The 16,946-nt window shown below is 46.6% G+C and overlaps 1 protein-coding gene across 8 annotated transcripts in view; it reads right to left on the bottom strand.

Annotated features, from left to right (window-relative positions):
* Positions 1-16,946, bottom strand: part of LOC100114504 (triple functional domain protein) — a 69,289-nt gene that overhangs the window by 16,773 nt on the left and 35,570 nt on the right. For 7 of the 8 annotated variants that reach the window (XR_004345177.1, XM_032601454.1, XM_031928437.2 and 4 more), the window contains one exon: positions 15,474-15,834. Coding sequence is in view for 7 of the 8 variants with exons in the window: in XM_032601454.1 (XP_032457345.1) it covers positions 15,474-15,834 (361 nt within the window). In the remaining variant the exon portion in view is untranslated. The remainder of the gene's footprint in view (positions 1-15,473; positions 15,835-16,946) is intronic. The other variant, XM_031928425.2, reaches the window with a different exon arrangement.

Genomic DNA, 16,946 nt, shown 5'->3' with positions numbered 1-16,946 from the left:
TTGTCAATCACAGAACTTGGTAGTTTTCTTTTTCAGTTTTTGTTACAACATGTAACGCTTTTTATCCTAGTTCTTTGGCAGTTTTTAGATTGAGTATTCTTAACTATTTTTTTCCGAAGATAGTTGGTGAAATAATACGACACAGGTGCACGTGGTTAATGGCGATTCGAGATTAGAATTGGAAAATCATTACTAGCAGGCTTGTATTCGAGTTTTTTTTTTTAATGAAAGTATATAGAATAATGATTTGCATGCGAAAAATCATCCGAAAAATTTCGAGCGACCGGGGACTCGAACCCAAGCCCTGCACAAGGATAGCCGCGCGCCTTAGCCAACCGAGTCAAGTAAACGTTCTCATTTGACCAACTATCTTGGGCATTACTTTTCAAAAACAGCTCGATCTAAGAACTGCCAAAGAACTAGGATAAAAAGCACTACATCTTGTAACAAGAACAAGGAAAACTACCAAGTTCTTAGCTTTTTCACCATTTTAAATCGGACAATTTCTACCAGGGACCTGTTCTGTATCCGTTATCCTTCTCTCTTTGGCGAATTTCGTTATCTCCTCCGGCCGTTATAACTTCTCTTTCCCTCTCGAGTCTTCTTCTTCTCTCTCACTCTCAAGGTTCTCGATCGACGAGTAGACGAATAAATTATCGGGATTTTGAGGATTATCGAGTCGAGCTATTTTCGGGTTGTTTTTGTTCCACCAGATTTTCCGGTGGAGATTCAAGGTTTTTCAGTTTGTCGCCGAGAGCAAGAGGCCAATAAGGCATTACGTAATCAGACGCAGATCCGTTTTTTTGCGGACTCGTTCGAAATCGTGCATGAGAGAGAGAGAGAGAGGCGTACTTAATTGAAATAATTCTTTTGAGTGGCTGGAAAATACGGGTTGGGGAAAAAATTATAAGCTCGCGTCGTCACTGCAAAGTGGGACAGACTTTCATTATGAAAGAGCTTTTTCTGTCCTGGCTGAAAACGTGACGGGCTGAACCAGAGACAATGAAAATGTGGATCGCTTGAGGACACATTTAAGTTTGGGTTCTGCCTTTTTTCTGATGGTTTGTGGATAATTTCGTATACAAAACAAGAGGCGCGTACCGTAAGCATGTTTTCTCGTTAAAGGATTTTTCTCGGCATAAAATAAAATATCGTGAAATACAGCGTTGGAGCTTTGCGAAGAAAATTAAAAAGAAAATTGATTCCGTTACGCTCTATAAAAAGCAATTACCTCTTTTACGATGATTAAAAAGCCACACAACGATTGCTCGACCAGTATACATCACAGGCAAACAATGGAACGTCGTCGGACACGACCGAAGAATCATAATTTTTCATCGCAAACGTAGGCAAAGCAAACCCGCCTCTCTCACTCATCTAAATCCTGCGCATGTCCAAAGGTGCACTGCTCGCGACTCTTTCTCTCTACCTGTGTATACTAGGGAGATTAAAATGAGCAAAAAGGGCGAAGAGGTAGAGTCAAAGACCGCCTCGACTCGTTTCCTCCGTGTAGAGGCAATTCGATCGTCGACGACGAGCCTCGTTTTGCCGGGCCGTCTTTTCCCCGGAGAATCGCGCTCTGCCTTTTCAATCGGGCTCGATTAAGAGCGCGGACTACTGCGCGAACGGGGAATAATATCGGCGAAGTTTATTATCAGAAAACTAATCGAATTCCCTGTAGTTTGGTCGTAGTGTCACGTGCAGCGCGACTACTGGAATACGCTGTGGAACAATTTGTATACGGTTTGCAGATAAAAACCGGCAGTAGACTAGATTTATTTAAAAACGTCACCTTGAGGCGCGCGTCGTACAAGTACGCAGAACATATAAATAATTCAGAGGCCGAGAGGAGAAGAAAAAAAATCCAGCGATTTGTTTCTATAACACACACCGGGCAGTGTGTGTACACACACGAATTAGCGTTGAGCGATCGAGTCGCGGAGAAACTTGCAAGAAAAAAGTTATAACGGAGCGTCAAAGTTCACTGCGACTCGTACGTGCCACGCGTCACAATGTTGCACTTATGGCTAAGCACTATTTTCATAATCTGACGTCATTATGTTATAATTATAAACTAACCATTCTTCTTTAACATTCAAGGTTATGGCAAGGAAAAAAATTCTCCGAAGTGGAGATGCGTGTTATTATGGTTAAAATAAAAATTTCTCTCTGCGAAAAAGTGCGTACGGAACAACATGACGCACTTTTTTTCACTTTCGTGCGTTATTATCGATTACCGTAAGGTTCACTAGACAATTCAGCTGAGTAGTGTATATAAATAAAGTAAAAAAGAGTTTCGCGCGACTCGGAGATTTCCCGTGGTAATAAACGGAAAACAATAGTGGATCGGATATTGAGGGGTTTTTAATAATACACAGAGGACGTTTTTGAACAGCTAGATCGAACGCCCATTGTCTTAATAAGTTCATCGATTTCCGCAAAACCACCGCTGGGATTCTGCCTTTACTTCAGCCGTTACACATCAGATAACGGCGGCGTATTACATCGATTACGACGACGCTTGTGTGATTATAAAGTTGTATCGTTTACAACGTATCAAGCCTGGCTATTTATTCCATAAACGGCTTCTATTATCTCCTTATACGTTCTATAAGTATTCAGAAAATGAAGCGGAGCAGCGTTAAAGAATGCAGATTAGAAAACTCTCGAGATGATAGCACTTTCCTTACGGTACGCGCCAGAGTTAAGTAGTGAAATGAAAAATAAAAAAACGTTAATATGCGCGCGTATGATAAGTTTTCCCGCGCCTGGCCGCGGAATAATTGAGCCGACTAATATCATTTGAGCCGCTCGGATCGCTGCTCTATTAAAATTTTTAATTTTCGAGTATATTAATCGCTGTAACGGTTGATTACACAATTTAATTTTCATACCCGTGACACGTATCGGCTGATGGTTTTTTGGAGTTGATTAACGATGTAGCCGTAAATCAATCAACGGATTAATTGACTCGAACTTAAAAGGTTTGGTCCTTCGTATATTCCAACGTGTATACTCGCGCGAACGAACGATATTTGTCCCTCCGTGAATTCAGCTCTCGATATTATCCGTAAAAACGGCGAAACGAGACGAGAGAGAAAAAACCCAACAACAACCCAGTCAATCTGAAGCGCTGGCGCGCGCACAAATTTCATAATGTAAAAACGTCAGCGGCGCATCAGGCCGATGGAGCATTAGCTAGCTTCTTCTTATTTTTAGATAAAGACCGAGCGATGCGGCTCGCGCAAAGGCTTAAAAAAAAGAAGCTCGAAGGTGAGAGGTCGCTCCTTTTTCCAGCTCTCGCGTCGCCGGCACTCTCTGCGCTCAGCTTTTTTCCCGCGGCTAATAGCCCTTTTGCTCCAATTCTCTTTTCAGCGTAATTTCACGCGAGCTGTATAGCAGTGGGCGATGAAAAATTTCGCGTGCATCGGCGCAAAGAGTCCCGATCGAGATTCGCGCGCTGGAGTTAAAGGCCTAATTCGCGTCGTGAAACTCCGGCGTCGCAACTGGTGCAGAACGATGGAGTAGGCAAGTCCACTTGAAGCGGCGGCATCCGGGCACACATTTCTCTCAGCTCTTTCTCTCTCTCTCTCTCTCTCTCTCTCTCTCTCTCTCTCTCTCTCTCTCTCTCTCTCTCTCTCCGACAAGTCATCATACCTGCGCCAGCATCGGCTAAAGTAATAGAGCGCGAGGGTAAGAAAGCTCGCGCCGTTAATTTAGCCGCTTAATTGCTCGGCGAGTGGCTGTGCAGTGCGAGCCGAGGGTCTTTTATCATTCGACCCTCTTTCGCTCTTGCGTTTCGCTGCGGTGTTCTCGATGCTCGCGCGCGCGACATTTTCTCATTCTATTTTTTCGCGCTTGTTTATAGGCGACTGTGTTTTTGTTGACTTGATTGTACAGGAAATTTATACGGAGAGAGAGAGAGAGAGAGAGAGAGAGAGAGGGAGGGAGAGAGAGAGAGAGAGAGAGACTATTTAGAATCGTAATGGATTATCGTGGAATGTTGCCTTTGGAAATCTTGCTTTTTACTGACGCAGCTGCAGTATTTGCGCTCGAGAGGTTAACGGAGAGTTTGTCGCTGCAGTGATGCTCGTGAAGTAGTATCGAGCGCATGACGAATAAGCTATTGAATATTTTCATGCACAACAGCTATAGTCATTACTCGCGATAAGTATTAGGTCATCGGCGATAGCGGGAACCCACTGAAAAGCCCTTCGCAGTCAGCATTAATACACCAGCAAAAAATGAAGCGTTTAGTTCCTCGGCACACAACTCCATTACGTGCATATGCGTGTCAAAGTGCGGCGCAGTATAATTTCCCCTGTTGCGCGCCCTTATCTCGATTCAGACAACCACTCGACGAGGCTCCTCTTTGCATACATTACACAGCTCGCTCCATAGTTTCGGTAAATTGGATTGAGCGATACGAAGCGTCTGAGATCTGCCAGTTGAAGAGTTCAGGCGCCTCGATTCGACGCGTATTACAATCGTAAATCGATCGAGAGAGAAGCCGCTGGGTGCAAGTAAAAATATACCGAATTGGAAACATTTCAATTCCTATATCTCGCGAAGTTTTAATTAAGTTAATTTATTTTTCGATTTACTACATAGTGCAGTAGCCACAGAGGCCGGCATCGATTGCCAGCTCTGAATTCCCCTTTTCGCAGTGTATAGTTATCTACTCGTACAGCAGCAGTAGCAGTAGAGAACCCCATGGGCCGAATAAATATCTTGCGCTAATCCGCCTCTCAGTCTCGTATACACACTCGCATTGAGCAGATTATAATTTTAATTGAATTTAAGGATAGGTCTAGCCCCGCCTCCGGCATCACGCAAGGGAGACGTGTGCACGTAATTAAAAAAATAAACGCACAGCTATGAAAATACTGTATACAGAGTTGACGTTGCGCGTGTGCGAGTTTGTATAAATAAAGGACGAGTCTCTCGCTGCAGAGAAAGGTTATTGTTGCAGATATCCGTTTTTGTCGCACATGTACACACGCACACACACTTACACACACACGAGCTTTCTGATCATATTTGCAAGATAGAGCGGCTATCGGAATCGTCGCATCCCCCGAAGCTCCTACGATAATTAACGCGCGCGAATATTAATAGGACACGACTGCGAGTACACGCACGCGTCGATAAATTCATCAGGGGCCGCGAGAGCGCGTTATACATTTTTATGGCAAAATCGATGCGAACAAGCGTTGTTTTAAAAAGTGCTTCTCGATCGCCCTGGATTTTTTCGCCCGCGAAATCGTAAAGCGTATTGCTGATTTTTCTTTCTGCTAGTTACACTAAAGAATTATTAATTAAAGCACGCAATTTATAACTGAAGACTAGTTTTAGCATATAACGTGGCATGCCGCTCTGAGTTTTAGCAGTGTGGGACAGTCCAAAGCTAAACTTATATCCACGATTTAGATTTTCAATGAAAATTTCTCAGTGACACGAGCTTAAACTTTTTATTCGAAAAACTCGAGAGTCCCGCGACGATATAACGGAGGAATACACTCAAGAGAAGAGCGATGTTCGCGCAACGAGACGGCAGCGCGAGTATATACGCGCGATAGCCGCATTCGCGCGAGGTCGTCGTAAGTAATGCGTGCGGCGGGGGAATTGAAATTTTACAGTTGCTTTTTCGAGCTCCGGAGAAATGATTTGCCCCGCTCACAGGCGTGTAAACTCGTTTTATGAAATAATCGATCGGACGCTTTACGTTTGCATAGAGCGCGCAGCGAGGTATAAGTTCATATATGCGCGTGGAATATTCAGAAATATACAGCCAGTGCACTCAACTATTTATTCAGCTCTAACGCGTTTGTTTACGCGAGTTTTGTAGACTATGTATGTGTATATAAAGAAGCGAGCGTTTGTCGTCGATAAGAGAGTCCCTACTCGTCGTTCTAAGAAGCTGACTAATTCATCATATTTTTATAACAAATAACAAGATCCGTATCGCTTGGTATATGGACTGTTTATTAGTCACACCTTCGATACAGAGGCGCGTAAAAGCCCGCGTGATCTCCACAACGAATCGACGCGAGATAACGCCTCTCTCTCTCTCTCTCTCTCTCTCTCTCTCTCTCTCTCTCTCTCTCTCTCTCTCTCTCTATCAGCAGTGAAGTACATTTCTTTTCCGCAAAGCAAAAAATATATCCATTAGCCGCTTTACATACAATACCGAAACCGCAACTCTCACCAGCGGGGTATGCTACATACATTATATGAAACTTCCTCTTCCCCAGAATAAACAAAATACAGAGCCGTACAGTCGCGCAAGTAAGTAAGCTCGTGTCGGACTCTCTCTCTCTCTCTCTCTCTCTCTCTCTCTCTCTCTCTCTCTCTCTCTCTCTTACACACACACAAGGCGCGCGCGTGTATCCGGTCTCCGAGCGAGATAAGACTCTTAAGTCATCCCCCCTCCGGGCGGTATACACACTTCAATTTTTATTTGCGGCACGCGTGCCCGGACTTTAAATATCCAAGCTCTTCCTGTTCCTATGCACATACACGCGCGCGCGCGCACACACATAGCAGCTGCTACTGCATGCATGTATATACTATACATGTGCAGCGCGAGCGTTTCACTTTTGCGTTTTTACAACGCGTTGCAGTAGTGTTTTAACGGGCCATACACGAGGCTATACTCTTGTGTGCCTGGGTATACGTGCCGCTGAGGGAAATCGATACGGACCGTTGTGCAGCGTAGTGTGTACACTCGAGAGGAAGAGTTTTGGATTTTCTCGAAGCACAGAAGGTGCAGCTCCCTCTCGAGAGATGTTTCGCGTGGGAACGAGTTTGTATATACGTTGTATATTATCGATGCGCGATAGTAGATCAGATTCTTACGTAAGCTTCTGCTCGTCTTCTTCCTAATTGAGACACATATCCCGCGCGGCCGACTTCAAAGAACGCCTGCTCATTGATTGCCCGGAGACGTGAAGGCCGTTCCGCTGGATTAGCTTCGTCCTCAAATTTAAAAAGATCTCTCTCTCTCTCTCTTCCACGCGCTCATCTTTATTCCGGAAGAAACGATCTTCTCACGCTGCGCGGCTCTCTCGCAGGAAAAATAATAAAGCCGGCATTCGGAAAGAATTAGCATGTAATTACAAGCGGAATACATTAGAGCTGAAAGAGAGCGATGCGGACAGATTACGGAATGTGTCAGCGGATGCTTTCTTCGTTTCAAACTTATCGAGTTGGTTCTCTGTCTCTTGCTCCCTCCGACGACTTCTCTCTCTCTCTCTCTCTCTCTCTCTCTCTCTCTCTCTCTCTCTCTCTCCCTCTCTCTGTCTCTCTACGGTATAAGAAAAGTTGTTCTTATGAATCTAGTTACTATCTCTCCCTCTCTGTGTTTCTCCCTCGAGTCGTACTTCCTCGTCCGCTGCAGTCCAAACTTTGCCTCATTACGTTTCCACGCGAGTTCGTTTCACCTTTTAATGCTGTGCTTGCGCAAGTCGGACTTGCGCGCGAGAGCTGTTTAATTATTCGCTCGTGCCTCCGAGAGCGACGTTTTACGCGCTCGGTGTACACATGTGCGCATGCTTTTTCTTAAGGGTCGCGGACGACTACAACTGCGAGTTCAACGGTGCGTATAGCCTCGTAAAACCTTCGAGGTTGCACGAATCGTATACAGTTTCGAGGACATATTTTCAATAGCGTCGTTTTGCACACGAAAAAGAGCGAGTTTAGCGTTGTATAGTGGCTCAACCTTGTAATAACCCAATTTGTTGTTCGAGAAAGAAAGTTACAAGTAGCAAAAGCTGCACGGTTACGCATCGTTAATTGCAGTGGAGCTTATTTCGAATCACAATAACGAGCTTTCTTTACAACGCCGAACGCGTAACCGCTCGAAAAAGCCCGAAAATCCTCCTCCTCTCTCTCTCTCTCTCTCTCTCTCTCTCTCTCTCTCTCTCTCTCTCTCCGCGTCTATAATTAACCGGCATCGATGCTTGCGCTTGCGCGAATTTATCATTTATCCCTATTATTAGGCTCGTTATTATTCGGCTGTTTTCGGCCGGCGCAGTCTATTTCCGTAGCGATTATCTTCGGTCCGCGGCACTTGGGCGCCTTCGCGGCTTTTATTTTATTCATCGCCTCTCATCCCCTTCCCCCCCCCCCTGAGATTCTGCTCTAGATGGAGTGCGTATGCACTTACCTCATCTCCATCGTATGCTCTCGAAAAGTTCGAGCGTGACGGCATCGAGAGACTCGCCGCCGTTTAATTCCGACACACACACACACGCGCGCGCAAACCTATATACGCACTATTCGAGGCAGATCATCCCGACTCTGTTTACCAAGCGATATCGTCCATTTTTTTCGAATTAATCAAGCACCACTTATAAGCCGATGCCTATTATTCGCGCACGAAAATACACGCGGGATGAGATGCGTATTATAAATACCCGTATGTATACCGCACGACGTTGAAAAAGCCAGAGAGAGATTATAGTCAAGGTCGATTAGTCACAGCGCTGCGCCGAGAGCTTTTAATCTCGATTTCGTGTAAAAATCGTGGCGTGTATAATATGCTTTTTTTCTTACGTTATTACACCCACACGCTCGCGGAGCGAGAGGTAAATTAGTCTAAAACGCGCGGCATAATCAATCTTCGTCGACGAGCTACGCGTTCTATTCCTTTTTTTTCGCAAGCTCGTCCGTTAATAGCCGTTATACGATTCACGCGCGGGGCTGACAACGCGAATTAACGTCGCATAACAAACCGCTTCGCGTTGATTATTCAGCTCGGCCTGGATGAGGATTAATCAAGAGTAGAATATAATATACAGAAGCAGCGGTAGCAGCAGCATAGCATGGCAACGAAGGAGTAGATGGTTCATTCAGAGCGACGAGGCTGTCGCGTGCCAACAATTCGGGGCTGACGCAGTCGCGTAGACACAATGTTTAGAGTTTAATGGTGGATTTCGAGCGAGTTTTGTGGCCTGTATCGCGGCATCACGAGGTGCGCGCGATAAAAACGAAGCGAGCACCGGATCTTTATTTTTAATTTTTGTTATTTTATTCTTTTCATCGTCGCGAAAATAGGTCGTGCGAGTTTGTTTACATACTCATTCCTAAGATCAAAACTGCCCAGTACACAGGCCTCTCGCTACTGAAAATTATATCAGTAGATATGCGTCAGCAGAAGTTGAGGTGAAAAATCTAATTAAAAAAAATTATTCGCCGTAATGTAGTCGCGTGTGCTATACTTAACAACCTTGTTATTGAAAATTCGCTCCAGCGGCGCTCGACGTACCAGCACGTATACACCTTTTCCTTTGCCTACATATTATGCCCTCCCCCCTCTCTCTTCTCCTCCTCGTGCAGTGGGTAACGTTATTCCAGCGAGAGCTACTCGTCGACGTCGGCGTCGTTTTATTACGCGAACCGCCTTTTCGAGCTAACGCCCCGGAACTGCAGCGGCTTGAGAGACATTTCCTATGCGCGCTTGTATATATGCTCTTCCGTCGGTTGCGGGCTCCCGTGTACCTTTGCTTTTTCCGGAGGCAATTCGCCGCTGAGCTGTGCGGGGAAAAATGGATCGCGCTGACGTTGACCGAGTGCGACGTACATCAACTGAGATAGGCGGCTGCGGTTTTGAGACATTCTTGATAGGGCGTATGCACCAGGGAATATACTTTTTTTTCGTTTTATCTTTATATAGTGTACACTGCTATAGCGGGAGCTCGTGTGATTAATGGGAGTAGGTTTGGAGATTCGGTATACTCGATTAGGCTCGAGTGCTTAAACATTCACTTTGATGTGGAATCGATATTTTTCAGATATACCGCGCGCTCATAATGTTTTATTCGGCTAATTCGTAGAGCCGCGAGAGACAGCATTGTGTGTTAATTCTGCGCAGTTAGTTCCCTGACTCGAACTATGGGGAGGCTTAACGACTTTTTAATAACCTCTCTCGCGGCGGCATAAATCTCTTTAAAAGCCGTCCCGTCGACTCGACGCTGTTCATTTGTACTCTAGCGTTATATACGGCTTTCTTAACGGCGCGAAATTAAAATGCGCATTTTCGCGAGGGATCGAGCACACACGCGATCGCTGCTCAATTTCCTCGAGAGTTGACGATTATACCGATAGGGCAATTAGGATAATTAAAAGGTGTACATGCGCGCACACGATCTCTTGCATTAGTCCAAATGTAACTGGATCACGAACGCTGTACTGTACAAGGATGCCCTTTTTTAAGTAAACAATTTGTTGATAAGGCGCCGCACGAAGGAGGCGTGTAGCGAAACTCGAAAATAAGCGCGCGCATTGCGGCAATCTTTCAAGAGAGAAAGAGAGAGAGATAGAGACAGCCCGCAGCGCAGCTGAAAATTCATGTTTCCTGGTGCAGTAAAGCGCGCGAGTGTATAGTAGCGAGAGAATGAGAAAAATGTCGCGAATTTCCGACACTTTCAATAATGAATATGTTAACCTCGGGACACAATTATACGCGTTTTGGCACAAATACACTCGAGCTCTTCGCGCGCGTTTCGTATCGTCACCTCCTGTTACATTACATGCGCGTATAGAAAAAGCTGCGCGCATGAAAGGAACACTGCACGCTCAGTATGCGACGGCCGATAAACGTTCCCCATTCACATACGGATCTGCCCTCTGTACACACATTAAAAGGCGAGGAATAGCTCGACCGTTTCCTTTTCCTCTCGCACAATAAGCGCACGGTTTACTCGAAAGTAGCGCTCCCCCGACTATTTTCGGGCTTGTTAATAACGAACAAGAGTTATTTTTCGCCCCGGCGTGTGTAGTTTAAAGACAACAATAACGCTTGCAATACATGGCGGTCGACCGTGAATTTGCGAGAACGACGATACTTTAGGAGCGGAAGCTATTACGACCGGTCTGCGTTCGTCGTCGCTAATGAAGAAAATTGCTCGCGACGATGCGCTCGTTGTTGTAGTAGGTATAGTCGCTATACCATATATACACTGATGTCATCGCGCTGCGATTTTCGCCGAATCGATCGAAATTCATCTCGACGCGGGATTTCCATTGTTCATCGTGATGATCGGAAATAACTCCGTAGCACTATGAAATATAATACAAGACAGCGTGCAGCTCATGAAACATTCATGTCGCACGGCGCATCGCCGTATACTAATTATAAAATATTGAATACCGACACATTCCCCCGCGAGCTTCGTGTGTGTATCGTATAATTCGCGAGCGCGAAATTCGCTCGGAATAGAAAGCTTCGTTACGATGTATACGTATATATAAATACACGTATTGTTTCACCGAGTGAAACTTTTGTCGCCCAGACAGTTTCGCGAAAGCGTTGGCTTACCGACGAGAAAAAATGATAATAAAGATACCGCATTGCAGCCGATAAAGCGCACTTGAAACAACAGTCGCTTGTTATAAGTATACGGCGACGAAACAAAGCGCCGCCTGACGATTCACGGCTGCTTCTGCAGTGCGCGAAAGAAAAATAGAAGATAGAGAGAGAAAGCGGATAATCAGTTGAACGTCGAGGTGATTTACCTGATGCGTCTCGAGGCAACGAGCGAGTTCTCCTAGAGGTGCTCGCTTGCTTTTTGCATGCCTTGGACATGTCTTGTTCGCGGTTACGACGCAGCTGCACTTTTGGTACGTATACGAGGTGTATGGTGCAATACGTGTATTCGATCACAGCCGAGAGAACAACGGCGGCGGTTATCACTCGCTGACTTTACGCACTGGTCTTTGTCACGTTATAGTCCTCGGCTCGATCGTCTCCGGCCATGTTTTGACACATGTCAGATCAGGTGTAAGCGCGCGCGTGTGTGTGTGCACTGGAATTACTCAATACCTCCCTTGTCACGAAGCACATCACTCGAAAGGGTGTATCGGTCAGTACTTTTTTCGCACCATGTCGCACTCGAGAAACTTGCGGGTGAAAATTCACGCCTCGTTTTGTACTATATACGCATAGCCAGAGAACGCGTGTGTGCGCGTGACACTCGGAGCTCTTTATTTTTTCTTTTTTTAATCGGAGCCGGAGCTTGCACTTCGAAAGAATTTTTTGTTGCGAGAGTAGAGAGGACTTTTCACCCGCGTGGAAGACAAAAAGAGTCTATTTCCGCCGTTGCGCCGGTCTCGGAGAAATATTAATCGTGTAAATAATCTTATGGGCTCGGGCTACTGCGTATCATACCGTTGCAGATATTATGCTATAATTATAATGCTCGATTATGCAGTGAACAATGAATTTCAAATGCGGCTCGAAATAGACCATTGCTGCTGTTACTACAACAACGATGCATATAAAAAAAGCACCAAGTCGATCGCGACACAAATCGAAATATATACTCTCGAAAGAAAAAGGGAAAGCAGAGAGCCCTCTTACTTCGAAGGACTTGCAGTAGCGACGGAATCCTGACCAGTCGAGCCTCCCGCCCTCGATGCGCAATGTATACACAACGCGAAAACTGCACGACTAGCCGCAAGAAACACTCGCGAAGGCGCTTCGGCCACTACTGTAGCGCTTGTCCGCGGCACCGCGCGACAATAGCCAACTAACTGGCCGAGCGCTCGCTCGCTCGCTCTAAGCATATGCGTTATACACCGCAGCGCTGGCCTTCGAACGGTGAAAAGGCGACGTGCCACGCGTGTGAGACGCCGCTCGGAGAGAGAGAGAGAGAGAGAGAGAGAGAGAGAGAGAGAGAATACGCGGCGTGCGTTTATAAATATTGTTAAATAACGAACGTCGAGAGGAAGAGGGAGAGGAAGAGAGGAGGGGCAGAAGTGTGATCTTGTCGGAAGAGGCCGCCACCTTATGGCTTGTACACACATGCACACGGAGAAGTAGGAGCTTTCCGATTTATGCCGCTTGGCAAGCGAGCCGAGGTTTCTCTGTGTCTATCTCTCGTGTGCGTGTGTGTGTATGTGTGTATGTATACACCGCGAGAGTTAACGTTTACAACACGAGAGAGCTTTTGACGGTCAAGTGTGCACTTAAGAGCTGTATACAGCCGAGCTTTCGGCGCTCGCCCGTGCGCTTAATCAGGTATTCGGTTGATCGTCCGCGAGCGCAGTAGAACAAGACCGGATGCCGTTAGACTTGATTCTCCCGTGCTATTATGAAAAAATATTCATGGTACATGTTTTCGATGTCGAGGTTCTAAAATTATTGAGGCGTATCGAAAACTCGCTCGGGCAAACAGTCTGCGAACTCCGAGAAACACTCGGACACATTGTCTCTCTCAGGGCTTTCCCATCGCATATCGCCGTGTACACATACGTACAGCGTATCGATCATCGCGTTTCCCCGAAACATCGCAAACGATAACCCTCCTCTCTCTCTCTCTCTCTCTCTCTCTCTCTCTCTCTCTCTCTCTCTCTCTCTCTCTCTTCGCAAACAGTCGCGCGCAAGCTCTCCGTGCGAAATGGCCGCACCTATTATGAGCCAAATAAATATTTAAGAAGCTCACGCGAGGCGTTCGACAATAAGAGAGAGACTTGGATTCTTTCCGAATTTTCATATAAAAAATATTTTTAACGCTCGCTCGCTTACGCGCGCGAGCTCACCGTTGAGACGTCACACGCACAGAGAGAGAGTGGCTATATTAAGCCGAGCGCGGAAATAAAAATAAGCCGCCACTGCGAGAATCCGTGGCGCGCAAGTGAAAGAGAGAGAGAGAGAGAGAGAGAGAGAGAGAGAGAGAGAGAGAGAGAGAGAGAGAGAGAGAGAGCGGATATTGAAGATCGAGCCCTGCAGCGGAGGCGAGGCGATATAACGTAAGAGCGAGCTGGGTATACATATTTTCTTTATATGGCCTGTATAGGTATATCTTTCCCGGGGTTTTACAAAAATTCGTTCCTCCGCGTTTGCGCCACTGACTCAGCGACTCAGCCTGTGCCTCTCTTTATCTCAAATCTTTGTACAACCGCGTGTAAACGCAGATTATAAGTCACGTTGCCTTTCGCCGAATATATGTATGCACATGCGTATATAGTCCCGGTGAAAAAAGAGCAACCCTCGAACTTTGAAACTCGGGAAAATTAATTTCGCGCGCGCCTGGAGTACAATATCCGAGAAACATCTGCAGCGCCGACTATTACTGCCACAGGTCGACGACGACGACAACGACTCCTTCAGTGATTATAGAAGAAGAAGAGATATCGCACTCGAAGACGACGATGAACTGGTCAAGGACAGGCGTCGTCGCAGGCACCGCCGCCGTCATGCGTATTGATCGAGTGTGCGCGCGTACACACACACACACATGCCGGATGTGTGTCTGCGCGAGAGAGAGAGAGATGAGAGTATACAGCTGTGGGAGAGAGAGAAACCAGTCTCAGTTTCGCGTGTGTTGCCGTTTCTCCCTTTTTCGTGAGAAGCGTGGGAAAGTCGATGTGTTACGCGTATTTTTCGCCGTTATAGAAGGCTCGAATTCGAGCGAATGAAATTCAAATGCAAAACGCGCAAACACACATACACGGATGCTGCGCGCGCGTGTGTATACAAGATTAATCGCAAATTTCGCAAATAACTGCAAAGCGCGCCTTCCTGCCAAAGAAAACGTTTACTCTGCATATAAACTCAGGCTACGCACAATATAAAGTAACACCCGCTGCGGATTAACAAACTCGTTGCAGTATAGCTCTCGATCCCTCTCGTACTCTCTCGCGAGTTCTGCGCAAATCGCGAGCGCGCGCCTTTGAGTTTTAACGGATCGCGGACAAAGGGGCTAAAAAAAGCGGTCAGAAAATTCAAAGAGAGAAAAAGCGCGCGCGAGAAAGAGAGAGAGAGAGAGAGAGAGCGAGAGATAGGGAGAGAGGAACAAAAGATAAGAAAAACGAGCGAGCTGAAAGATCGAAGACGGATTCCTTTTCTCGGGGTGCAAAAAGGAGAGGGAGAATCAAGAGAGGAAGGCTGCTGCTTTCTCTCTCTTCCTCGGAGGGAGATGGAATTCCGACTGTGACGCACGACTACGTGACTCAATTTTTCAATTGACCGCGCGCTCTCTCCCGAGTAGGATGCGATGCTTCGAGAAATTACGATCGAGCACACCGACGGCCCGATATCGCATAATTCGCGCGACCTCTTCTTTATCGAAATCCCGCGAGAGAACCCGCGAGAGAGAGAGAGAGAGAGAGAGAGAGTTTTACAGAGGAATGTAATTGTGTGATTCTGACGGCCGGATCGACTTTCGGTGAGATTCCCTTGGGCAAACGCTGCATACGCGCGTGTCAACGCATGTAATCGCATCGCCGACCGATTTTTCACGACGATTATTATTATTAGGAAATATTGCGACGCTCCGCCAGCAGCTATCTCCGGGGATTCCGCGGCTATATCGCTGGGCAAATACATTAATCTCCGAGTAAACTCACGATTGCTGATGGACAAGAAATTTGGATTATAAGCGCTCTGCTGGATTCGATAAATCCCTCTCGATAATGGCCTCTTGTAGGCTGTATAGCAAAGCGAAATAAAATTCTGGATCGAAACTCACCATCGTCGGCGTTGAGGGAGGCCTGCTGTAGGGGCGTCTGCGCCTGTGCAGCCGCGAGCGGTGGTTTGCGCGAGGGCGAGGTCTTGCAGGTGGCGGTGGGTGGCTGCTTGAGCGCGCTCGTCGGCACGAGACCCTCGGCCGGCGGCTCCGACTGACCGGGAGTCGAGGCCAGCCTGACCAATGTCCACTCGCCGTTACCACTGCCTCCGTTGCTGCCCAAACCGCTGCCGCTGCCGTTTTCCAACACCTCGACCTGCTGGCCCTTTGTAACGCTGAGCTCCCGAGTACCCGGGGCTGCCGAGTGATCTGCTACCACCCACGTCATCTCCGCTACGCCGGTCTGCAAAGAGAAAAGGATCATCTTTTAGTTTATACATTTTTGCGGCGCACCACTGCTTATTTGAAAATGATTGATTGAGAATCCTTATTTCGTTTCTGAAATTTGAATGATGGGGTTTTCAAATTAAAAAAAGTTACACAAAAGTCCACAAAGGAAATAAATGACACAGATTCAAAGCTGTGCGCACGCACGACGAAAATCCGTTCCGACAGTCTATACACACGAGGGTTATAATTGGTCGGGATAAATGCGCGACTCTGCGCGTATACGCGAAATGGGAAAAAGAGCGCAGCCGACGATTAATCTAAATTAATCCGTCGAGAAAAAGACGGGAGGGTTTGAGGGGCTTGTGTGTGTGTGTTGTATTACATTCCGAAAGAGACGGGGAAGGAGAGAAAGATAGAAACGGCCGAATGAGAAGATAATCGATGCGGTCTACGAGCTTTAAATCTCGTGATTATCAGTTTTTTTTTTTCACGAGCTACCGCGGGAGCAGATCCGTTCTTTTTGGTGGGAAAACTTTTTTTCTCTATTTCGCGTAAAGATAAACCGAGTGTACACCAAAGGTCACTATTAAAAATCAGACTCGTTGCAAACTGCTGCCGCTGGTTTTTATAGAAACTCGCGGACCGCGCACAACAGCGCATCAAAGCGGAATTCAGAGAATTTTCTTGAACATTGAAATTCGCCTTTGCCTGGAGCAAGTTCGCTTTCTTTCGTGGAAACAGCACCTTATTCAAAGGATTTGAGTCGGAAGTATCCCAAACATCCTCTTGAAGTACCGAATGCGAAAAAAAAAACGAAATAATATCAACGTTCGAGACAGATGGGAAAAAACTCTCGACAGTCCCGTGGACAGGCGCGTATCGCACCAAAAACCGCGTCAAACTGGCAGCGACTCACGGGCCGCAATATCCGCTGGCAGAGAAGTAACATCCCTTCCAACGAACCAGCAGACGAAAGAGAGAATAAGCGAGAGTGAGAGAGACAGAGCAACACACCGCGAGCGAGCAACGCACAAAGCCACAAAAAGCAGCCCCGGAATCGACATCTCACGCGGCACTTTCAATTATAACGACGGAAGGAGAGTATTGGATTCCGATTTGCCATTGTCTTCCGGCGCTCTGAGTGGT

The sequence above is a fragment of the Nasonia vitripennis genome, chromosome 1 (assembly GCF_009193385.2).
Source record: "Nasonia vitripennis strain AsymCx chromosome 1, Nvit_psr_1.1, whole genome shotgun sequence".
In the NCBI taxonomy this organism is placed as follows: domain Eukaryota; kingdom Metazoa; phylum Arthropoda; class Insecta; order Hymenoptera; family Pteromalidae; genus Nasonia; species Nasonia vitripennis.
The sequence above is the reverse complement of the archived record's forward strand: the minus strand, read 5'-3'. Positions and strand labels throughout refer to the sequence as shown.